The 25,702-nt window shown below is 38.4% G+C and overlaps 1 protein-coding gene across 1 annotated transcript in view; it reads right to left on the bottom strand.

Annotated features, from left to right (window-relative positions):
- Positions 1-25,702, bottom strand: part of VPS39 (VPS39 subunit of HOPS complex) — a 251,568-nt gene that overhangs the window by 210,701 nt on the left and 15,165 nt on the right. Inside the window, 1 exon segment of the mRNA XM_053697917.1 lies at positions 24,682-24,780. Coding sequence (XP_053553892.1) covers positions 24,682-24,780 — 99 coding nt within the window.

Consider the following 25,702-nt stretch of genomic DNA (forward strand, 5'->3'; position numbering starts at 1 on the left):
TCCATGTATTATGTCTTATCTTATTCCATTGCCTGCACGTATAGTGTAGTGTCGGCGCATACACATAAATTGTACCTATTCTAATGAGTACTATCACTTTAAAGCATGTTTAATTTTACACTAATTTATCTTAATTATGTATATGGATTCTGTGTACTATGTAGATTGTATGTAGCTTCCCTATTTTGATTATACTATACTGTCTTATTCTATGTATGTATAAGATACTGTGTATTATGTATTTCATATTTAGCTTCTTTAATCTTGTACTATATGCGTCTGTACCCTATCCCATTCCATATATTGATCCTTTACACTTACTGAGCTGTTCCATTCGATTGCTTAAATATTTTGGGTCTACTGTGTCATTTGTCATAATATTATGTATTATTATATTTGACCATTTTAAGTTTAGACCCTCTCATTATCACCTGCTTATCGCTTCTTCTACTTTAATTTGCCTGAACATATTTATTATGACAGTTGTCCTCTTGTTTTACTTACAATATAGAGCAGGCATTATTCAGTCATCTTAAGTGTATTTTGACTCTGATATAGTAGAGGGCGTGTTATTTGGAATTACTTGTATCCAATCAGGTAATACTTTACCTGTTTTAAACCCATCCCCACCTGTTATCACTCCATGTTAGGATTACGGCCCTGAGGGCTGAAGCATGTTAGCACCAGTGCTACGCCCCTCTCTCACTTTGTGGATGCTACCTGCCTTTTAAACTTTTTGCCTTGTTGCAATAATAAAGACGTTTTTTTTTTACTACACATTAAAGTCCTCACCTGTGTTCCTGTATTTTTTATTTTCTGCCATATATTTGAGCCTAAATTTAGGGTTCCTGACCGGAGTTCGGTCACTTGTTATGTGTTTTATTGTTAATGGTTATTTGTTGTACTAATGATTAATTCATTGTTTTTCCTTTTAACAATAAGTGAATTTATATAAGCAAGATTGTTTCTTGCAAGACCTGAGGTACATGGCCAAGGAACAATGTGTTGATGTGGGGGAGGGGGCCCAGCCTGCTAGAATTGGGTAAGTTCAAGTGTCTGTTTAATTTAAGCACCTCGCATATACCTAAAAGTTGTCGATAAATGTAATATCACACAATGTCTAGAGGGTTGCATTCTAATGTTAAGAGGACGTAGGCAATAGATGTTTATAAAATCACTGACTGCGCCCACATAGTTTTACTTTTACAAAAGTAAACACTCCTAAGTATTGGGACAGAAGTATCCTACACAATTTCAGCACATGCCATCTAAAAAGTGCGGGGTATCAATACTGATCCATTCTGACCTTAATTTTAAAGGGACACTATACCCAAACATTTTCTTTCATGATTAAGGTAGAGAATATAATTTTAAGCAACATTCCAATTTACTTCTATTACCTAATTACTTTATTCTTTAGATATACTTTAATGAAGAAATAGCAATGCACACAGTGAACCAATCACAGGAGGCATCTATGTGCAGCTACAATCAGCAGCTACTAAGCAAATCTAGATATGCTTTCCAGCAAAGAATATCAAGAGAATGAAGCAAAACAGAATAATAGAAGTAAATTCTAGAAAGTTGTTTATAATTGTATGCTCTTTCTTAAATCATAAAGGAAAAAATTGGGTTTTCATGTCCCTTTAAGGAAGATGAATTGATAGTGGATTATGCTGGACGTTATATTATTGTTAAAGTAGAATCATGACACAAGTGTTAATAGGGAACAGATATGCACCTAACGAATCTCAAACCAGTTTTTTTATCTAGATAGGGAAATTATTAACTACATGGAAAAAGTCTCGTTTAATTGTGGGGGTGATTTTAATATGGTAGTCAATACAGAGGCAGATAAGTCATTGGTCCCACAATCGATATCATCCCGAAAAAAACCAAAAAAAAACTTATGCATGATTTTATCCAAGACCATAATTTGGTCGACAGCTGGAGATACAGAACCCAAAGTTAGAGATTATACATTTTATTCCACGTCACATAAGGTATACTCCAGAATAGACTATATCCTGGTCAGATTATGTCCCCACTTATAATGGCATCAGATATTTTACCAGCCACACTGGTCAGATCATAACATTGTGATGACAACATTATCAGGCTTAATTGACCCCGCTAGAAGTAGGAGATTGGACATTGAATCCAACGTTGTTTAAAGATAAACTTATTTACACAGACCTTACAGACAGAGGGTAACCCAATTCCTAGCGACAAATCATAATTCTGTATCAAACCCCATGCATATTTGGGGGTCACTTAAAGCGTTTACAAGGGGTATCTTGATAAGAATCTAATAAGCAGAGAAAAGGAATTACTTGCAACAAGTTCAACAACTATAAACAGGAGATAATACATCTCCAAACGAAAACACCAAAAGGCACACGATGGAGGGACCTCTAGATTATTAAAAGATAAAAAATATTATCTTGACAAGCTCCTAACTTCTGAAGCAGCTAGGTCTTTAAGACTCTATTGATACCCAATACTTTATACAGGCTAATAAACCTGATAAAATGTTAGCCCATAAACTGAAGGAGATTTCCAGAATGGAGATTTCCAGAATAGCATCAGTGCCGCAAATCCAGAAGCATGATGGGCAAATTTCATAACATCCCCAAGTCATTGCGGATACTTTCGCTCATTATTACCAAAAAATTATATGCGTTCCCACCTCACAATTAATCCCCCTCGGTTAGACAAAGAAACGGACGATTTTTTTCAAATTGTAATTTACCTAAAATTGATATAGAGGACCTGAACAAAGTAAATTCGCACATAACCTTACAGGAAGTGAAACAAGCAATACGCAACTTAAAGACTGGCAAGGCACCTGGTCCGGATGGCTACTCTGGTATATTTTACAAAACCCTATCACAGGAGGTTAGCCCCATTTTAGCTACCATATTCAATCACATTTTGAAGGAGGATATATTCCTCCAAAATTATTAGAGGCTCGTATATCAGTACTGCCAAAGCCTGGCCAAAAGCAAACACTGCAAAAACTATAGGCCCCATTTCTTTAATTAACTTGGACATCAAGTCATTTACCAAGATTTTTAGCCACTAGGCTAAATTGATATACTACCCAAGTTTATCCATCTGGATCAGGTGGGATTTATTTGTAACGAGAGGCCCCTGACAATGTACGGAAAAATTATAGACTTAATAGACTTTTCAATGAAACAAAAGGTGCCTTCTCTGCTTCTATCCTTGGATGCAGAGAAGGCATTCAAACCGAGTAAGCTGGGGTTACCTTGACTCATTGTTAAAATCCATGGGGTTTACGGGCATTTTCTCTGTGCAGCAATTTCCTCAATATATTCTAGCCCATTGCATTCATTAAAACTAGCGGGTTACAAATCTATACCTATAAACATACTCAATGGAACGAGACAGGGATGTCCACCATCGCCTTTATTATACGCCCTATGTATCGAGCCTCTTGCGGACAGTATTAGGCGAATGTGGACATCTCTGGAATTAGAATACCACACCCGGGAGACACAAAATTAGCCTATTTGCAGACAATTGTTATTCTTTCAGTCACCAGTCCTATGGTTCTCTCCCTTTGATATACTCAAACTATTACTAAGTTTGCCACAATTTCAGGATACAAGATAAACGACAATAAATGCGAGGCAATTAGCGTAAATCTCCCAGAACACACACAGAAATTATGGCACAAAACTTTGATTTGACATGTCAGATAAGGGCATGAAATATCTGGGCATCACCTATCCCCAATAATTTAGATCTCCCTTTACAAACTTAACTATTCTTCCCTTATTTACACATTAAAAATTTGACTATCGAGGTGGAGTAAGCTTAACATCTCCCTTACGGTAGATTGATTACAGTCAAGATGACCGTTTTACCCAAGATCCTATACTTGTTTCGTTCACTACCTGTGACTGTTCCCATCTCAGTTTTACAGAAAATCCAAAAGGACTTGATAGCATTTATATGGAAGTATCAAAGGGCTAGAGTTAATAAAAAAAAAAACACTTACTCGACACAGGACAGGGGGAGGGATGGGGCTTCCGGATTTGCCCGCTTACTTCAACGCTGCTAGAATACACAGTTCTCTTTATAGCATAATCAATCAGATAGGATTCAATGGGTCCAAATTGAATCGGATATGATGATAAATCCAATTTTTACAAGCTGCTCAGGGACCGCCAAAAATGATTTGTCACTGTTTCACATACCTTGTCATTGTGGGAATCCCTAACGGTTAGATATTTCTTGATTCATAAGGGTTCGAAGGCAACCCCCTTGGTAACATTATCAACTGATTATGACCAAGTCACACAGGAGAAGTGGGCAAACAAAGGCCTATACCGCATTGCAGACGCTTTGATAGGTACTAAGCTGCTGTCCTTTCATCAATATGTGGAAACTAAATAGGCAAGGGTGATCTAGTTGGTTGCATTATCTCCAGTTGAGGGCCAGAGTAAATACAGTTATGGGGGGGGGGGAGGGGGTAGTGGGCCAAATACTAACTCATATTTAGGAGCGTATTTGTTTAAGCTTCTGGGCGTACGAGAGGTGTTATTTCCAACCTATATATTCAGTTTAATGCTCCTCCTAAATTAAGTAAACTACCGTTTATGTTAAAATGGAATCTGACTGGTCAGCTGAGAAATGGTGCGACACGTTGAGGAAGGGCACTTCTGTCTCAATATGCCCTCTAGAATACATAATAAGTTACACACAAGCACTAACTGTCTGCGTAGGGTGCGCGGAGAGGGGCACATATCCCTCATATGTGGTGGCAATGCTGTCACGTATCTAACGTTATGGTCCCAAACTTCGGCTCTTCTGAGTGAAATACTAGACAGGGCAAATTGACTTGACCCCACTCAGCCTTTGTTACACGATCCTCTTCCAGACCATAACTCTAGGGCAAATAAATTAGTGGCCATCATTTGCACTATAACTAATTAAGCATAGCAAGATACAGGAAAACTATGATCCCGACCTATTTGATAATTAGGAGCAAGACTTGATTACTATTTTCAGAATGAGTAGCGCTTCTGCTGACTTACTAGGCAACAAAGAGCAGTTTCTTTTGATTTGGGAACCTTGGATTATGTATGTTGAGGGTAAGAACAAACAGCAGGATAGGGGGGTACATATTTAAACTTCACTTGGGTATATGGGGTGGACCGCATCCTCCTGCCTCCTCCGCTCCCCGTCCAGCCTGTCTGGGTCATTTCACACTTCCTTTTCCCCCCTTCTTACGAGTCGTATCCCATGCTCCCCGAGGCAGGGGACGAGTCCTCCAGGATAGATAATTGAGGTATGCGTGGGTTTCTTGCGGGCTGGCCCCCCCACCCTAGAAGGGGGTTTCATGTCTGAAATAAATGTCATGGTAATGCAATGTTTGTTTTGAATTATATAAACGCTGTTCTCAGAGAGATAGGACAGATTTGTTAAAAATGTGAATTTGTGGGTAATAATGAACCATGAATTTTTGTCATGTACACATTTTTTTGTAAATGGAAAATTCAATAAAAAACTTTTTCAGTTAAAAAGTATAATAACATGTCAGCCTCACTGATTTATGGGGGATTTTTTTCCATGGTGCTGTAGAAAGTAAAGACGCCACAGTTTTAACCTCCGCCAGGAGGAAACAGTGTGGCAGAGTACCTTATTGGTGGGATATAAAAGGTAACCCAACTTACAGGGATGTTAGGGCACACTGCTTATATATCACTAAAGGAATCGTCATAATAAGAGCAGGAACTTCTATAATACAATTCAGATATCATGGACAAAATGTGTTTTTATAACATGCAGATAATACCAGCAAAAAAGTAGACACAATGTCTCTAACAGAGATATGTTGAATATATTAATATGTAAGGGAATCTCTGATGTTGTGTCTGAGATTTGACAGCCTTCCATATATACAAGATCACAATGCGCCAGATATAACAGGGAGGAGAACTAATAGGTGTAGATACAACATTCTAACTTAAAGACACCTCTAACAGAAGCAGGGTAAAGAATATAGTAATTGCATTTGGTGACTTATCACACCAGACACTGCAGTGAACATGTTAGTCTACTCCCTCTTTGGCCAGGCTTCAATACTGTTTGAGTCCTGTAAGGGGAGAAGAGGAAAGAGCCAAATCCCCCCCCCCCCCAAAAGCAGACAAGAAAAACCACCACAAGGTCACACGAACCTCTAACACAGGTCAGTAAGTCATGGCTACGTGGAGGAAAGCTTGAAAAGAAGCTGGTAAATATAGAGAGGCACACGACTACTAACACAGGTCAGTAAGTCATGGCTACGTGGAGGAAAGCTTGAAAAGAAGCTGGTAAATATAGAGAGGCAGCCTTACAGAGCATGTCTGTGGTGTTGGGGTTCCAGCAATCAGCAAGTCGGTAAGCATGTCCACATTATTCCTGACCTCCTCCAGTGATATCATCTCACCTTCAGTTGATCTCCAGGCCGTTGGTTGGACAGGAGAGCATCACCACTAGTTCTAGATTATGTGGATTCCACTACTAGTGGAATGAGAAAGCATTCTTAAAGCTCAGCTCTTAATGTAGACAAGTGGTGCTGTAACAAGACCATGAGATCTTCAAAAGTGATCTCCATTTAAACAAGTAGGCCCGCCCTCTGAGGATGGCCACAAGGATCCGCTGGGGTTTCAGCTTTACACTAGCTTAAGATGGCAACCCTAGCGGTGGTGAAGTGAACATCAGAGTATAGAGATAGTGCTCTGTATGGTAAGCTGGGTCTCAAGGGTCAGCTACAGATATTGCTTGGGATACAAGAGGCATGTTGCAACCCTAGTATACGTCTTGTAGAATGGCATAGGTAAATTAATAAATTGTATTAGCTGGTCAGGTCAGTTTGTGGACAAGTTCTGCTCTACATGCTGTATATGGTTTTTTTTTACAAAAATATTAAAAGGACTTAAAGGGACAGTCTACAATATAATTTTATTGTTTTAAAAGATACATCATCTCTTTATTACCCATTCTCAGGTTTGCATAACCAACAAAGTTATATTAATATACATTTTACCTCTGTGATTACCTTGTATCTAAGCATCTTCTGACAGCCCCCTGATCACATGACTATTTATTATCCATTGACTTTCATTTAGTACTGTGTTGTGCTAAATCTTAAATAACTCCCCGTGCGTGGACACAGTGTTATCTATATGGCCCACGTGAACTATCAGTCTCTTGTTGTGAAAAGCAATTAAAAAAGCATGTGACAAGAGGTGGCCTTCAAGGGCTTTGAAATTAGCATATGAGTCTACCTAGGTTTAGTTTCAACTAAGAATACCAAGCTAACAAAGCAAAATTGATGATAAAAGTAAATTGGAAAGTTGATTAAAATTCCAAGTCCTATCTGAATAATGAAAGTTTAATTTTGACTAGACTGTCCCTTTAACTTTTATCAAGCCATTTGGATTACTTGTTTAGTAAATTGGACGTTTTGTCATAAATAACTGGATTTCTACTAGAATTGCAATGGGTTTCCTAAGAAGAATGTAAGGGGTGAGGGGACCATGACTAGTTTTGGAGCAGTCATTTTTATTCTACCCTAAACCAAGAAGGTCTCTGTAATCAGAAAGGTGTCCAAAACGACAGTGTGTCTGCTTCCATTTGTGTACTAGCATAGGTCTCTAATAGACTGAATGTATTTTAACCTAATTATATCTATTATAGAAATAGAAATTAAAGGAAACAAAAAACCTAGTAATTACAGACAGAGTGTGAAAGCTTTCTGAATTCCATAAATAGACACAAAGGTAATGTTTCCTTTGTAGAATCTAACTTTCTGCCACGATCTTGCTAACAGTAGCGAGATTGCGCTATTTCTGCATGCCTCACAAAGAGCTGTTTAGGAGAGATCAGGGATATCAGGTGGGAGGGTAATCTCTACACTACAGGTAAAACCCAACTGTTCAAGCTACTTGATTAACCCCTTCACTGCCTGGATTTTCAGAAGTGTGGTGCGTAGCTGTGATTAGCAGCCTGCTAATTACCAATAAGCAATGGAAAAAACATGCATGTGCTATTTTTGAACACAAAGGGGATCCTAGAGATGCTTATACATCCATTTGTGTTATGGCTGCATACATGGTATGTAAATAATTTCAGTGAGAACCCCAAAGTTTGTGAAACTTAATATGATCACATTTGGCAGCAAAACAGCGACATGAAATATACCAAAATGGGCCAAGATCAGAACCTTAGGTTGTCTACTAACAAATACAGCTGTGCTCATAAGTTTACATACCCTAGCAGAATTTATGATTTCTTGGCCATTTTTCAGAGAATATGAATGATAACACAAAAACTTTTCTTTCACTCAAGGTTAGTGTTTGGCTTAAGCCATTTATTATCAATCAACTGTGTTTACTCTTTAAATCATAATAACAACAGAAACTACCCAAATGACCCTGATCAAAAGTTTACATACCTTAGTTCTTAATACTGTGTATTGCCCCCTTTAACATCAATGACAGCTTGAAGTCTTTTGTGGTATTTGTGGATGAGGCTCTTTATTTTCTCAGAAAAGCTGTCCATTCTTCCTAGCAAAAAGCCTCCAGTTCCTGCAAATTTTGGGCTGTCTTGCATGAACTGCACGTTTGAGATCTCCCCAGAGTGGCTCAATGATATTGAGGTCAGGAGACTGAGATGGCTACTCCAGAACCTTCACTTTATTCTGCTGTAGCCAATGACAGGTCGACTTGGCCTTGGTGTTTAGGATCATTGTCATGTTGGAATGTCCAAGTACGTTCCATGCGCAGTTTCCGGGCTGATGAATGCAAATTTTTCTCCAGTACTTTGATAACATACTATGCACATTTCCTGTGCCTTTGTAGCTCACACATCGCCAAAACATCAGCGATCCACCTCCGTGTTTCACAGTAGGAATAGTGTACCTTTCATCAAAGGCCTTGTTGATTCCTCCTTTTCAAATGTAGCGTTTATGGTTGTGGCCAAAAAGCTAAATTTTGGTCTCATCACTCCAAATGACTTTGTGCCAGAAGGTTTGAGGCTTGTCTCTGTGCTGTTTGGCGTATTGCAAGAGGGACACTTTGTAGCATTTGCGTAGTAATGGCTTTCTTCTGGCGACTCGACCATGCAGCCAATCTTTCTTCAAGTGCCTCCTTTATTGTGCATCTTGAAACAGCCACACCACATGTTTTCATAGAATCCTGAATTTCACCTGAAGTTATTTGTGGGCTTTTCTTTGCATCCAGAACAATTTCCCTGGCAGTTGTGGCTGAAATTATAGTTGGTCTACCTGACCGTGGTTTGGTTTCAACAGAACCCCTCATTTTCCACTTCTTGATTAGAGTTTGAACACTGCTGATTTGCATTCTCAATTCCTGGGATATCTTTTTATATCCCTTTCCTGTTTTATACAGTTCAACTACCTTTTCCCGCAGATCTTTTGACAATTCTTTTGCTTTCCCCATGACTCAGAATCCAGAAAAGTCAGTGCAGCACTGGATGAAAGATGCAAGGGTCTGTCAGAAGTCCAGAAACTCTGACCTTTTATACACACACACTCTAATTACAAGCAAACAGATCACAGGTGAGGATGGTTACCTTTAATAGCCATTCAAACCCCTTTGTGTCAACTTGTGTGCATGTTATCAGGCCAAAATCACCAGGGTATGTAAACTTTTGATCAGGGTAATTTGGGTAGTTTCTGTTGTCATTATGATTTCAAAAGAGTAAACACAGTTGATTGATAATAAATGGCTTCAGCCAAACACTAACCATGAGTGAAAGAAAAGTATTTTTGTGTTATCATTCATATTTTCTGAAAAATGGCCAAGGAATCATAGATTCTGCCAGGGTATGTAAACGTATGAGCACAACTGTGTATATATATATATATATATATATATATATATATATATATATATATATATATATATATATATATATATATATATATATATATATATATATATATATATATATATATATATATATACATATGAACAAGAAAACTCAGACCCTTATTTATCTAGCACCCAACTATTTCTGGAAAAATATATATGTTTATAAACAATGAAAGATTTAAGAATAAATAATACACATACTATTTGAGAGTGCGTTCTTAAAGATTTATATATTGATTTCTGCATAACAATAATACATAAGCATGACCCCTAAATATGTAGAAAGTTCAAAGTCCACAACCCGGGTTGTTATATGGAAATTAATGAGCTAGTCCATTCATTTGACCAATATTGGTATTTTTATAAATGCCTAATTATTGGCATATTTGTAGTCCCAATGATGGAAAACAACGTTAATGCAGGGACAGCACCATTAGTTATGTAACACTGACACTGTAGGTTTTTTAACTTGTATCTTCGTGCACCCAATGCAGATTATAACTGTATCATTAGTAGCAGAAAAAAGTGGCAATTTTTCAATACCACATTAGACTTGCTTTGACAGTTCTGTGTTGCGTGTGGGGATATTATAAGACAGGTACCTGCTTCCTTGGTTGTTCCGTCAGTGACGTGTCATGGTTTCATATCTACCTGCTCGTTGTTTCCAATTTATCTTTTTTCAAACCGGTTTCGGGGATATCACCTTTCCTTTCAACTCCGTGCATGCTTGGCTCTTTCTGTGCATCTGCACGCCTTGACTTGTACTGGAGTATACTTTCGTTAGGAGGTCAGCTTTTTGGACGGTGCACCGCTGCTGCACCGCTCCAAACAAACAACTTTGCAGCTACGCGCGTTTCACCCGGGGTCCATTCGGGCTTCTTCCGGCTGTGTGTAATTGGAGATTGCTCTCCATAGCCTTTAAACAGTATGCTCCGCCTTTGATTGGCTTTTTCAGGTACATAGTATGTTTTAGCCGTACAGGTGAAATGCCAGACAATTATAAATGTTTATCTTGTTATGCTTTAACCTTTTTCTTAAAATCACACACTTTCTATATACAATATTATATCTGTTCATACTGTGCAGAGTTTACAACACCCATTTATATTAGATTTTCTTATTAACGGAATTACATTAAATCTTATGGGCAGCTGGATTGAATACCTTTATATTATGGTTCTGTATATATTGCTTCAGTCTCCTAAAAATGAGCCAAAATTTAGCTCTTCATTTAGGCCCTCTGGTTTTAGACTTTTTAGATTATAAATCCATTTGCTTTCTTTACATAGTAGAATTTTATCTAAATTTCCTCCTCTGCCTTTCAAGTCTACTATTTCTAGGCCTCTAAATTTTAACTGTCTCTTGTCGCTATTGTGGCACTCTGCAAAGTGACGTGCTACACTGCTGGTTTTTGTGCATTTGTTTTTAATGTCTCTTTTATGTTCTTTTATCCTTTCTTTGAGCTCCCTATAGGTTTTACCTATGTAATATTGGGGGCAGTTGCAGCAAACCATATACACTACTCCTTCACTTTTGCAAGTTATACGTCCCTTTATTTTATGAAAGGACCCAAATTTATCACAGAAGCTTTTTCCTACCAGCATATTTGCGCAGACTGAGCAGTGTGAGCATTTAAAATTCCCATTCTTTTTATCAGTTAACCAGTTTCCTGTATTTTTATTTTTATTCTCAAAGTGGCTCTGAACTAGAAAGTCTTTTAAATTTGGTGCTCTTTTTGGAGTCATAAGTGGGGATTCTCCTACAAATTTGCCTATTGATTTATCAATCCACAAAATGTGCCAGTGTTTATTTAAAATTGAACGGATATTCTGCCATTTATGATTGTATGTTCCTATAAATCGAATTAAGGATGATTCCGTTGTATCATCTGCTTTTTCATATAATAGATCATCCCTGTCCTTACTCTTAGTCTTATTAAATGCTTTTTTTAGGCATTGTTGTGTATAGCCTCTTGCTTTAAATCTTTTATTTAGATTACCTGCTTCAATTTTAAATTGTTCAATATCTGAGCAGTTCCTTTTGTGTCTTAAAAATTGGCCATAGGGTATATTTTGTATCAGTTTTTTAGGATGGTGACTATCAAATGAAAGTAATGAGTTTCCTGCAGTGTCTTTGCGAAATGTTGCTGTTTTTGAGGCTATTGTTGTCATTGATGATGCGTAAATCAAGAAATGTGATCTCATTTTTACTGTAAGTGTAAGTGAATTTTAAATTCCAATTGTTATTATTTAGTTTTTGCATAAATTCTATCAACTTCATCTCTGTGTCCTCCCATAGGAGGAACACGTCATCGATGAATCTTAGCCATAATGAAATGGAGTCATTTATCTCAGCACTATTAAGGATTTGATCAAATTCCCATTTGCCTAAGTAGAGGCAAGCAAATGTGGGTGCACAGCAAGTCCCCATTGCTGTTCCTAAGTTTTGTTGATAACATTTGTTTCCGAACATAAAATAATTATGCTTTAAAATAAAAGATAGCAGTTCCAACACAAAATTTGTATGTTTGTCATATTCTGAACCTCTTTGAATTAGAAAGTATTTTATTGCCTCTATCCCTTTATCATGGGGGATGCTTGAGTAAAGTGACTCAACATCAATTGCAACCAATAAAGTGTTTGCAGATATACTTATATCATTGAGTTTTTTTAATACATCTAGTGTGTCTTTAATATATGAGGGGAGATTTAGTAAATTAGGTCTAAGGCAAAAAACATAATTTATGCTTACCTGATAAATTCCTTTCTTCTGTTGTGTGATCAGTCCACGGGTCATCATTACTTCTGGGATATAACTCCTCCCCAACAGGAAATGCAAGAGGATTCACCCAGCAGAGCTGCATATAGCTCCTCCCCTCTACGTCAGTCCCAGTCATTCGACCAAGAATCAACGAGAAAGGAGTAACCAAGGGTGAAGTGGTGACTGGAGTATAATTTAAAAGATATTTACCTGCCTTAAAACAGGGCGGGCCGTGGACTGATCACACAACAGAAGAAAGGAATTTATCAGGTAAGCATAAATTATGTTTTCTTCTGTTATGTGTGATCAGTCCACGGGTCATCATTACTTCTGGGATACCAATACCAAAGCAAAAGTACACGGATGACGGGAGGGATAGGCAGGCTCATTATATAGAAGGAACCACTGCCTGAAGAACCTTTCTCCCAAAAATAGCCTCCGAAGAAGCAAAAGTGTCAAATTTGTAAAATTTGGAAAAAGTATGAAGCGAAGACCAAGTTGCAGCCTTGCAAATCTGTTCAACAGAGGCCTCATTCTTAAAGGCCCAAGTGGAAGCCACAGCTCTAGTGGAGTGAGCTGTAATTCTTTCAGGAGGCTGCTGACCAGCAGTCTCATAGGCTAAACGTATTATGCTACGAAGCCAAAAAGAGAGAGAGGTAGCAGAAGCTTTTTGACCTCTCCTCTGTCCAGAATAAACGACAAACAGGGAAGAAGTTTGGCGAAAATCTTTAGTTGCCTGCAAGTAGAACTTGAGGGCACGAACTACATCCAGATTGTGTAGAAGACGTTCCTTCTTTGAAGAAGGATTTGGACACAAGGATGGAACAACAATCTCTTGATTGATATTCCTGTTAGTGACCACCTTAGGTAAGAACCCAGGTTTAGTACGCAGAACCACCTTGTCTGAGTGAAAAATCAGATAAGGAGAATCACAATGTAAGGCTGATAACTCAGAGACTCTTCGAGCCGAGGAAATAGCCATTAAAAACAGAACTTTCCAAGATAACAATTTTATATCAATGGAATGAAGGGGTTCAAATGGAACACCCTGTAAAACGTTAAGAACTAAGTTTAAACTCCATGGCGGAGCAACAGCTTTAAACACAGGCTTGATCCTAGCTAAAGCCTGACAAAAAGCCTGGACGTCTGGATTTTCTGACAGACGCCTGTGTAACAAGATGGACAGAGCTGAAATCTGTCCCTTTAATGAACTAGCTGATAAACCCTTTTCTAATCCTTCTTGTAGAAAAGACAATATCCTAGAGATCCTAACCTTACTCCAGGAGTAATGTTTGGATTCGCACCAGTATAGGTATTTACGCCATATTTTATGGTAAATCTTTCTGGTAACAGGCTTCCTAGCCTGTATCAGGGTATCAATAACCGACTCAGAAAAACCACGTTTTGATAAAATCAAACGTTCAATTTCCAAGCAGTCAGCTTCAGAGAAGTTAGATTTTGATGTTTGAATGGACCCTGTATCAGAAGGTCCTGTCTTAGAGGTAGAGACCAAGGCGGACAGGATGACATGTCCACTAGATCTGCATACCAAGTCCTGCGTGGCCATGCAGGCGCTATTAGAATCACTGATGCTCTCTCCTGCTTGATTTTGGCAATCAATCGAGGAAGCAGCGGAAAGGGTGGAAACACATAAGCCATCCCGAAGTTCCAAGGTGCTGTCAAAGCATCTATCAGAACCGCTCCCGGATCCCTGGATCTGGACCCGTAGCGAGGAAGTTTGGCGTTCTGGCGAGACGCCATGAAATCTATCTCTGGTTTGCCCCAACGTCGAAGTATTTGGGCAAAGACCTCCGGATGAAGTTCCCACTCCCCCGGATGAAAAGTCTGGCGACTCAAGAAATCCGCCTCCCAGTTCTCCACTCCCGGGATGTGGATTGCTGACAGGTGGCAAGAGTGAGACTCTGCCCAGCGAATTATCTTTGATACTTCCACCATTGCTAGGGAGCTTCTTGTCCCTCCCTGATGGTTGATGTAAGCTACAGTCGTGATGTTGTCCGACTGAAACCTGATGAACCCCCGAGTTGTTAATTGGGGCCAAGCTAGAAGGGCATTGAGAACTGCCCTCAATTCCAGAATGTTTATTGGAAGGAGACTCTCCTCCTGATTCCATAGTCCCTGAGCCTTCAGAGAATTCCAGACAGCGCCCCCAACCTAGTAGGCTGGCGTCTGTTGTTACAATTGTCCAGTCTGGCCTGCTGAATGGCATCCCCCTGGACAGGTGTGGCCGATGAAGCCACCATAGAAGAGAATTTCTGGTCTCTTGATTCAGATTCAGAGTATGGGGACAAATCTGAGTAATCCCCATTCCACTGACTTAGCATGCATAATTGCAGAGGTCTGAGGTGTAGGCGTGCAAAAGGTACTATGTCCATTGCCGCTACCATTAAGCCGATCACCTCCATGCATTGAGCTACTGACGGGTGTTGAATGGAATAAAGGACACGGCATGCATTTTGAAGCTTTGTTAACCTGTCCTCTGTCAGGTAAATCTTCATTTCTACAGAATCTATAAGAGTCCCCAAGAATGGAACTCTTGTGAGAGGAAAAAGAGAACTCTTCTTTTCGTTCACTTTCCATCCATGCGACCTTAGAAATGCCAGAACCAACTCTGTATGAGACTTGGCAGTTTGAAAGCTTGAAGCTTGTATTAGAATGTCGTCTAGGTATGGAGCTACCGAAATCCCTCGCGGTCTTAGTACCGCCAGAAGGGCACCCAGAACCTTTGTGAAGATTCTTGGAGCCGTAGCCAATCCGAATGGAAGAGCTACAAACTGGTAGTGCCTGTCTAAGAAGGCAAACCTTAGATACCGGTGATGATCTCTGTGGATCGGTATGTGAAGGTAAGCATCCTTTAAATCCACTGTGGTCATGTACTGACCCTCTTGGATCATGGGTAAGATTGTCCGAATAGTTTCCATTTTGAACGATGGAACTCTTAGGAATTTGTTTAGAATCTTTAAATCTAAGATTGGCCTGAAAGTTCCCTCTTTTTTGGGAACTACAAACAGGTTTGAGTAGAACCCTTGTCCTTGTTCCGACCGCGGAACCGGATGGATCACTCCCATTATTAACAGATCTTGTACGCAGCGTAGAAACGCTTCTCTCTTTATCTGGTTTGTTGACAACCTTGACAGATGAAATCTCCCTCTTGGGGGAGATATTTTGAAGTCTAGAAGGTATCCCTGAGATATGATCTCTAGTGCCCAGGGATCCTGAACATCTCTTGCCCAGGCCTGGGCGAAGAGAGAGAGTCTGCCCCCTACTAGATCCGGTCCCGGATCGGGGGCTCTCGGTTCATGCTGTCTTTGGGGCAGCAGCAGGTTTCCTGGCCTGCTTGCTCTTGTTCCAGGACTGGTTAGGCTTCCAGCCTTGCCTGTAACGAGCAACAGCTCCTTCCTGTTTTGGTGCAGTGGAGGTTGATGCTGCTCCTGTTTTAAAGTTCCGGAAGGGACGAAAATTAGACTGTCTAGCCTTAGCTTTGGCTTTGTCTTGAGGTAGGGCGTGGCCCTTACCTCCTGTAATGTCAGCGATAATCTCTTTCAAACCGGGCCCAAATAAAGACTGCCCCTTGAAAGGTATATTAAGTAATTTGGACTTAGAAGTAACATCAGCTGACCAGGATTTTAGCCACAGCGCCCTACGTGCCTGTATGGCGAATCCTGAGTTCTTAGCCGTAAGTTTGGTTAAATGTACTACGGCCTCCGAAATGAAGGAATTAGCTAGTTTAAGGACTCTAAGCCTGTCCGTAATGTCGTCTAGCGTAGATGAACTAAGGTTCTCTTCAAGCGACTCAATCCAAAATGCTGCCGCAGCCGTAATCGGCGCGATACATGCAAGGGGTTGTAATATAAAACCTTGTTGAACAAACATTTTCTTAAGGTAACCCTCTAATTTTTTATCCATTGGATCAGAGAAAGCACAGCTATCCTCCACCGGGATAGTGGTACGCTTAGCTAAAGTAGAAACTGCTCCCTCCACCTTGGGGACCGTTTGCCATAAGTCCCGAGTGGTGGCGTCTATTGGAAACATCTTTCTAAATATTGGAGGGGGTGAGAACGGCACACCGGGTCTATCCCACTCCTTAGTAACAATTTCAGTTAGTCTCTTAGGTATAGGAAAAACGTCAGTACTCGCCGGGGTACCGCAAAGTATTTATCCAACCTACACAGTTTCTCTGGTATTGCAACGGTGTTACAATCGTTGAGAGCTGCTAAGACCTCCCCTAGTAATACACGGAGGTTCTCCAATTTAAATTTAAATTTGAAATATCTGAGTCCAATCTGTTTGGATCAGAACCGTCACCCCACAGAATGAAGCTCTCCGTCCTCATGCTCTGCGAGCTGTGACGCAGTATCAGACATGGCCCTAGCATTGTCAGCGCACTCTGTTCTCACCCCAGAGTGATCACGCTTGCCTCTTAGTTCTGGTAATTTAGACAAAACTTCAGACATAACAGTAGCCATATCTTGTAATGTTATCTGTAATGGCCGCCCAGATGTACTAGGCGCCAAAATATCACGCACCTCCCGGGCGGGAGATGCAGGTACTGCCGCGTGAGGCGAGTTAGTCGGCATAACTCTCCCTTCGCTGTTTGGTGAAATTTGTTCACATTGTACAGATTGACTTTTATTTAAAGTAGCATCAATACAGTTAGTACATAAATTTCTATTGGGCTCCACCTTGGCATTGGAACAAATGACACAGATATCTTCCTCTGAGTCAGACATGTTTAACACACTAGCAAAAAACTTACAACTTGGTTATAATCTTTTTTAGCAAAAAACGTACTGTGCCTCAAAGAGGTACTAACGATTAAATGACAGTTGAACTAGTGAACTGAAAAACAGTTATAGCATCAAACTTTAAAACAACAAAACTTTTAGCAAAGGTTTGTTCCCATTAGTAAAATAACAATAATTAAATATGACATAAAAAATACAAAGCAACGTTTTTATTCACAGTCACTATAAGAATTCTCACAGCTCTGCTGAGAGAATTTACCTCCCTTCAAAGAAGTTTGAAGACCCCTGAGATCTATCAGAGATGAACCGGATCATGCAGGAAAAATAAAAGTAACTGACTGGTATTTTTTGATGCGTAGCAAAGAGCGCCAAAAACGGCCCCTCCCTCTCCCACACAGCAGTGAAGAGAAACGAAACTGTCACAATTAAAGCAAAAAAACTGCCAAGTGGAAAATAATGCCCAAATATTTATTCACACAGTACCTCAGCAATGTAAACGATTCTACATTCCAGCAAAAACGTTTAACATGATAAATAGTTATTAAAAAGGATTAGTGACCTTTAACAGAGTAGTTCCGGTGAAATACCATCCCCAGAATACTGAAGTGTATACATACATGTCATTTTAACGGTATGGCAGGATTTTCTCATCAATTCCATTCAGAAAATAAAAACTGCTACATACCTCAATGCAGATTCATCTGCCCGCTGTCCCCTGATCTGAAGCCTTTACCTCCCTCAGATGGCCGAGAACAGCAATATGATCTTAACTACTCCGGTTAAAATCATAGTAAAAAACTCTGACAGATTCTTCCTCAAACTCTGCCAGAGAAGTAATAACACGCTCCGGTGCTATTTTAAAATAACAAACTTTTGATTGAAGTCATAAAAACTAAGTATAATCACCATAGTCCTCTCACACATCCTATCTAGTCGTTGGGTGCAAGAGAATGACTGGGACTGACGTAGAGGGGAGGAGCTATATGCAGCTCTGCTGGGTGAATCCTCTTGCATTTCCTGTTGGGGAGGAGTTATATCCCAGAAGTAATGATGACCCGTGGACTGATCACACATAACAGAAGAAATCCACATACAGTACTGTGAAATTTTCTCAGTTAGAGAGCCCATGCCCGATATAATGGGGCGACCTGGTGGTGGCAGTTTATTTTTGTGAAGTTTTGGTATGCAGTAAAATGTTGCAGTTTTTGGAAATTTAACAAATAGAAAATCAAATTCTCTTTGATTTAGAAAGAAAAAGAAATATCAAAGAGACTGGCAAGACTATCAGGATAAAAAGGTATATGATTACACATATAGTGCCTCTAGTGGCTCTGAAACAGAAATCTCGAGTGGAGATGAAAATAAAACACAAAACTCCTACAGAGAACAACAAAAAAGTTTTTTAGGACACAAAAACACAAATCAAGGAGAGGGGGGAGGAAACACAGATGGCAGAGGCAGAGGCAGACGCAGATACCCACTCAGACAGAGGAGGAAAAGAAACCTATAAATGTTGTTAATCTGTCAGAAAAAAATCTTTCTGACAGTCAAATAGAGGTCTTAGAAAAAGGATTAACTTTCTCACCAGTGAATAAATTAGACAAGTTTGAATTGGTTAAAGACCTCCATCTATTTGCTCGAAAAATAGTTCTAAGTAAAACTTTTGAAAACAAAACAGACAAAAAAACTTTAAATATACATGATAGGCAAAGTGTAAAAATTCTAGAGGAATTACAGGAAGAAATATCAGGTCAACCAAGTCAGACAACAGCTATAGGTTTTAGTGATTTTAAGAAAAAGTCAGAATACATGCCAGCACTATCCAGTATTCCCCTTATTCATAATTTTGTCAAATTAGTGGAAAAAGATATTGACCGTCTAAGCACAAATGAGCCCCTATCTGACAATCTAACGAAGACACAGAGAAATGCATTAAATAACTTAAAAAATGACACCAGTATAACCATCAAGCCATCAGATAAGGGCGGCAATATTGTAGTTCTAAATACCAAGGACTATGTGGATGAATGTCAAAGACAACTAAGAGATAAAAAACAATACAGTGTTTTACACTTTAACCCTACTGAAATCTACAAAGATAAATTGTTTCAAATTTTAATGAAAGCGAAAAATGAAGGCATAATAAACCAAAGAGAATTTGATTTTCTATTTGTTAAATTTCCAAAAACTGCAACATTTTACTGCATACCAAAACTTCACAAAAATAAACTGCCACCACCAGGTCGCCCCATTATATCGGGCATGGGCTCTCTAACTGAGAAAATTTCACAGTATGTGGATTTTTGCCTTAGACCTAATTTACTAAATCTCCCCTCATATATTAAAGACACACTAGATGTATTAAAAAAACTCAATGATATAAGTATATCTGCAAACACTTTATTGGTTGCAATTGATGTTGAGTCACTTTACTCAAGCATCCCCCATGATAAAGGGATAGAGGCAATAAAATACTTTCTAATTCAAAGAGGTTCAGAATATGACAAACATACAAATTTTGTGTTGGAACTGCTATCTTTTATTTTAAAGCATAATTATTTTATGTTCGGAAACAAATGTTATCAACAAAACTTAGGAACAGCAATGGGGACTTGCTGTGCACCCACATTTGCTTGCCTCTACTTAGGCAAATGGGAATTTGATCAAATCCTTAATAGTGCTGAGATAAATGACTCCATTTCATTATGGCTAAGATTCATCGATGACGTGTTCCTCCTATGGGAGGACACAGAGATGAAGTTGATAGAATTTATGCAAAAACTAAATAATAACAATTGGAATTTAAAATTCACTTACACTTACAGTAAAAATGAGATCACATTTCTTGATTTACGCATCATCAATGACAACAATAGCCTCAAAACAGCAACATTTCGCAAAGACACTGCAGGAAACTCATTACTTTCATTTGATAGTCACCATCCTAAAAAACTGATACAAAATATACCCTATGGCCAATTTTTAAGACACAAAAGGAACTGCTCAGATATTGAACAATTTAAAATTGAAGCAGGTAATCTAAATAAAAGATTTAAAGCAAGAGGCTATACACAACAATGCCTAAAAAAAGCATTTAATAAGACTAAGAGTAAGGACAGGGATGATCTATTATATGAAAAAGCAGATGATACAACGGAATCATCCTTAATTCGATTTATAGGAACATACAATCATAAATGGCAGAATATCCGTTCAATTTTAAATAAACACTGGCACATTTTGTGGATTGATAAATCAATAGGCAAATTTGTAGGAGAATCCCCACTTATGACTCCAAAAAGAGCACCAAATTTAAAAGACTTTCTAGTTCAGAGCCACTTTGAGAATAAAAATAAAAATACAGGAAACTGGTTAACTGATAAAAAGAATGGGAATTTTAAATGCTCACACTGCTCAGTCTGCGCAAATATGCTGGTAGGAAAAAGCTTCTGTGATAAATTTGGGTCCTTTCATAAAATAAAGGGACGTATAACTTGCAAAAGTGAAGGAGTAGTGTATATGGTTTGCTGCAACTGCCCCCAATATTACATAGGTAAAACCTATAGGGAGCTCAAAGAAAGGATAAAAGAACATAAAAGAGACATTAAAAACAAATGCACAAAAACCAGCAGTGTAGCACGTCACTTTGCAGAGTGCCACAATAGCGACAAGAGACAGTTAAAATTTAGAGGCCTAGAAATAGTAGACTTGAAAGGCAGAGGAGGAAATTTAGATAAAATTCTACTATGTAAAGAAAGCAAATGGATTTATAATCTAAAAAGTCTAAAACCAGAGGGCCTAAATGAAGAGCTAAATTTTGGCTCATTTTTAGGAGACTGAAGCAATATATACAGAACCATAATATAAAGGTATTCAATCCAGCTGCCCATAAGATTTAATGTAATTCCGTTAATAAGAAAATCTAATATAAATGGGTGTTGTAAACTCTGCACAGTATGAACAGATATAATATTGTATATAGAAAGTGTGTGATTTTAAGAAAAAGGTTAAAGCATAACAAGATAAACATTTATAATTGTCTGACATTTCACCTGTACGGCTAAAACATACTATGTACCTGAAAAAGCCAATCAAAGGCGGAGCATACTGTTTAAAGGCTATGGAGAGCAATCTCCAATTACACACAGCCGGAAGAAGCCCGAATGGACCCCGGGTGAAACGCGCGTAGCTGCAAAGTTGTTTGTTTGGAGCGGTGCACCGTCCAAAAAGCTGACCTCCTAACGAAAGTATACTCCAGTACAAGTCAAGGCGTGCAGATGCACAGAAAGAGCCAAGCAAGCACGGAGTTGAAAGGAAAGGTGATATCCCCGAAACCGGTTTGAAAAAAGATAAATTGGAAACAACGAGCAGGTAGATATGAAACCATGACACGTCACTGACGGAACAACCAAGGAAGCAGGTACCTGTCTTATAATATCCCCACACGCAACACAGAACTGTCAAAGCAAGTCTAATGTGGTATTGAAAAATTGCCACTTTTTTCTGCTACTAATGATACAGTTATAATCTGCATTGGGTGCACGAAGATACAAGTTAAAAAACCTACAGTGTCAGTGTTACATAACTAATGGTGCTGTCCCTGCATTAACGTTGTTTTCCATCATTGGGACTACAAATATGCCAATAATTAGGCATTTATAAAAATACCAATATTGGTCAAATGAATGGACTAGCTCATTAATTTCCATATAACAACCCGGGTTGTGGACTTTGAACTTTCTACATATTTAGGGGTCATGCTTATGTATTATTGTTATGCAGAAATCAATATATAAATCTTTAAGAACGCACTCTCAAATAGTATGTGTATTATTTATTCTTAAATCTTTCATTGTTTATAAACATATATATTTTTCCAGAAATAGTTGGGTGCTAGATAAATAAGGGTCTGAGTTTTCTTGTTCATATGTATACTAATTAAATACCCTTATCTGTGCACTATACTGAGAAATGTGGTCCTATATAGGACACATGATATTTTATCTCAGTATATTAAACTGTGAAATTTACTAAACTAGTGGTGCTGGCACAATATTACAATATATATATATATATTTATATTTTTTTTTTTTTTTATTTTTTTTTTTTTAAGGGACAGTCAAGTCCAAAAAAAAACCTTTCATGAATTAAATAGGCCATGTAATTTTAAACAACTTCCCAATTTACTTTTATCACCAATTTTGCTTTGTTCTCTAGTTATTTTTAGTTGAAAGCTAAACCTAGGAGTTTCACATGCTAATTTCTTAGACCTTGGAGACTGCCTCTAATCTGAATGCATTTGGACCACTAGAGGGCATTAGTTCATGTGTTTTATATAGATAACATTGAGCTCATGCACGTGAAGGACCTAGGAGTGAGCACCGATTGGCTAAAATGCAAGTCTGTCAAAAGAACTGAAATAAGGGGGCAGTCAGCAGAAGCTTAGATACAAGGTAATCACAAAGGTAAAAAGTGTATTATTATAGGTGTGTTGGTTATGCAAAACTGGGGAATGGGTAATAAAGGGATTATCTTTCTTTTTAAACAACAACAATTCTGGTGTTGACTGTCCCTTTAAATGGAGTGATGGCAAAAATGCTAAACATTCTCTGTTCTTTTGGGGAAGTTTTTGTCTAAAATGCCTGGTCATTAAGGGGTTAAATGACAAGCAATGATCACATTTTTTATCACTATTGGTTTCCCTTTAATTATTTGCTCTCTTGTTAAAGGGACATTAAACATCACATAAGGGCAAGATTACAAGTGGAGCGCTAACAGTTACGTGTGACGCGAGAGATAAGGGGTTTATCACGGGGGGTTTGCGCTTATCTGGTTTAACGCTTGTATTACAAGTTGAAAGCTTGAGCACAATCGTGATTTAGGCTAGGACGATTAGCAAATCCTGAGAGCAGTTACACTCATAAACAACACCATCTAATAAAAATTATTATTAAAATAGCTCTAAGATATGAGGTATCAGGGCAGGCAAAGGGCTTTAATTAATATATATATATATATATATATATATATATATATATATATATATATATATATATATATATATATATATATATATATATATATATATATATATATATATATATATATATATATATATATACACACACACATACTAGTACTAAAGCCCGTGTACACGGGCCATTTTTTGCAGTACAGCGGTCCCAACCCCTTGCTCTCTCCCCCCTCTCTTTTGCTTTCTCTCCCCCCCTCTTTTGCTTTCTCTCCCCCCTCTTTTGCTTTCTCTCCCCCCCTCTCTTGCTTTCTCTCCCCCCTCTCTTGCTTTCTCTCCCCCCTCTCTTGCTTTCTCTCCCCCCTCTCTTGCTTTCTCTGTCTCCCCTCTTTTGCTCTCTCTCCCCCCTCTCTTGCTTTCTCTGTCTCCCCTCTTTTGCTTTCTCTCCCCCCTCTCTTGTTCTCTCCCCTCTTTTGCTTTCTCTTCTCTCTCTCTCTCCTTGCGCTGCTGTACCTGCAGGGATGCGCGTCTGATCAGCTGTGCGCTTTCACTTGCCCGGTCCTCGCGCTGCTGTTTTCACCTGCAGGGGTGCGCGTGCGAGGTCGGGTGGGTGCGCGTGCGATCTAAGGCCAATTGTTTGTCTGTACTGCGCATGACGGCTTCAGACAAACACTTGCCTTTTATAATATAGGATATATATATATATATATATATATATATATATATATATATATATATATATATATGTGTGTATGTATTTACAGACATATATACACACACTCTATAAAAATATATGTATACACATGCACACTGGAGCCCATTGCAGTTAAATAGATGAAAACATGTAAAAGCATATGTATTTATTGTAAATATTTGACATTCCAATCTCCTGCACATAGCAGAATATATTCTAAGTACATATATACGCTTTGTTCTCTTGGTAAAGCATACCTAGGTATGCTAGCTGGTGATTAGTGGCTACTCACATAGGCCTCATGTCATTGTCTCACCAGTGGTGTTCAACTAGGTACCAGTAACGCATTGCTGCTCTGGAGCTGACTTTTACTTTGCAGGGGTTAAATACATACTTATATGCAAAAAATAGTGCAATAATAATAATAATAATATGCCTCTTTAATTTCTGCTCTTTTATATCCATGAAAAGTACTCTGTAATACGGATGTAGGCCTACCCTGCAATAAAGTTAAGTGGAATTAATAGAAAACAATATGTAAAAACACAAATCAAAAAGTATAATCACGTATGTCAAAATTACCTGAAGCTCATGGAATGATCTGTCCTTCCAGAAATAAAGCTGTAATTTTCTCCGAACAGCGACACACATCTTCAGCTTCTCCTCTCCAGACGCAGAGCGCTGTAGGAAGAGAAGCAGAGAGAGATTTTACAAAACGTGAGGTAGATTCACTAAATGTAGAAAGTAACAGCAAAATTAGCTGCCAATCCATGACATGAAAAAGAAATGAGCTCTTCCATTTTTGTAATGCACAGAATCATTAAAGGGACAGTTTACTCCAAAAAAATTCTCCCCTTTTGTTCCCAATGATCCACTTTACCTGCTGGGGTGTATTAAATTGTTTACAAGTATTTCCATTACCCTTATATTTGAAATAGTTTATTTAGCCTGTGGTATCCCCACCCATTCTGAAAGTTTTTGGCCTAAAGGCCAAGCTGTCTTAACGCAGCCAGTAGAAGAAATTACACTCCCAGTGGGTTATAGAAGGGATAAGTTAATAACATTTTAATTTTTCATTGTTCTCTCTAAGTATTGGTGATTGGTTTATGAACCGATATAAGATAAAGAAGCAGCTATATGTACACAATGTGATAAAGTAATGAGATCTGATTATATCTACAAACTCAACCCATTTTATTAGGTTGTGGCTTCAAAACACAAAATCAGCTCATTCATATACACAAATAAACCTTAAAAAAGCAAATCTCATACATTTTATACTCTGCAGCAGGTAAAAAAAAAGTAATTGGAAACACATTAAGGGAAAAACTATTTTATAGTATACTGTCCCTTTAACTGTTCCCATAATGCTCTGTCATGCTCACATTTCTTTCTTTTGTGTTAAAAGTGCCGCAAATTGCCTAAACTATTTCATTTGAATCATTTTGAAAACCTCTGTTAAAGAACTTGCTTTTTGCCCTCTCTGGGAGTGTGGGACAAGCAATTATATCTTCCACAAAAGCAAGAGATGTGTAATGTCCCTTTAAGTTTAAGCAATAAGAAAACATAAATGAAAAATTAATTGCAAATAATGATAGACTTT

Source organism: Bombina bombina, chromosome 1, assembly GCF_027579735.1.
Source record: "Bombina bombina isolate aBomBom1 chromosome 1, aBomBom1.pri, whole genome shotgun sequence".
Taxonomy (NCBI): Eukaryota; Metazoa; Chordata; class Amphibia; order Anura; family Bombinatoridae; genus Bombina; species Bombina bombina.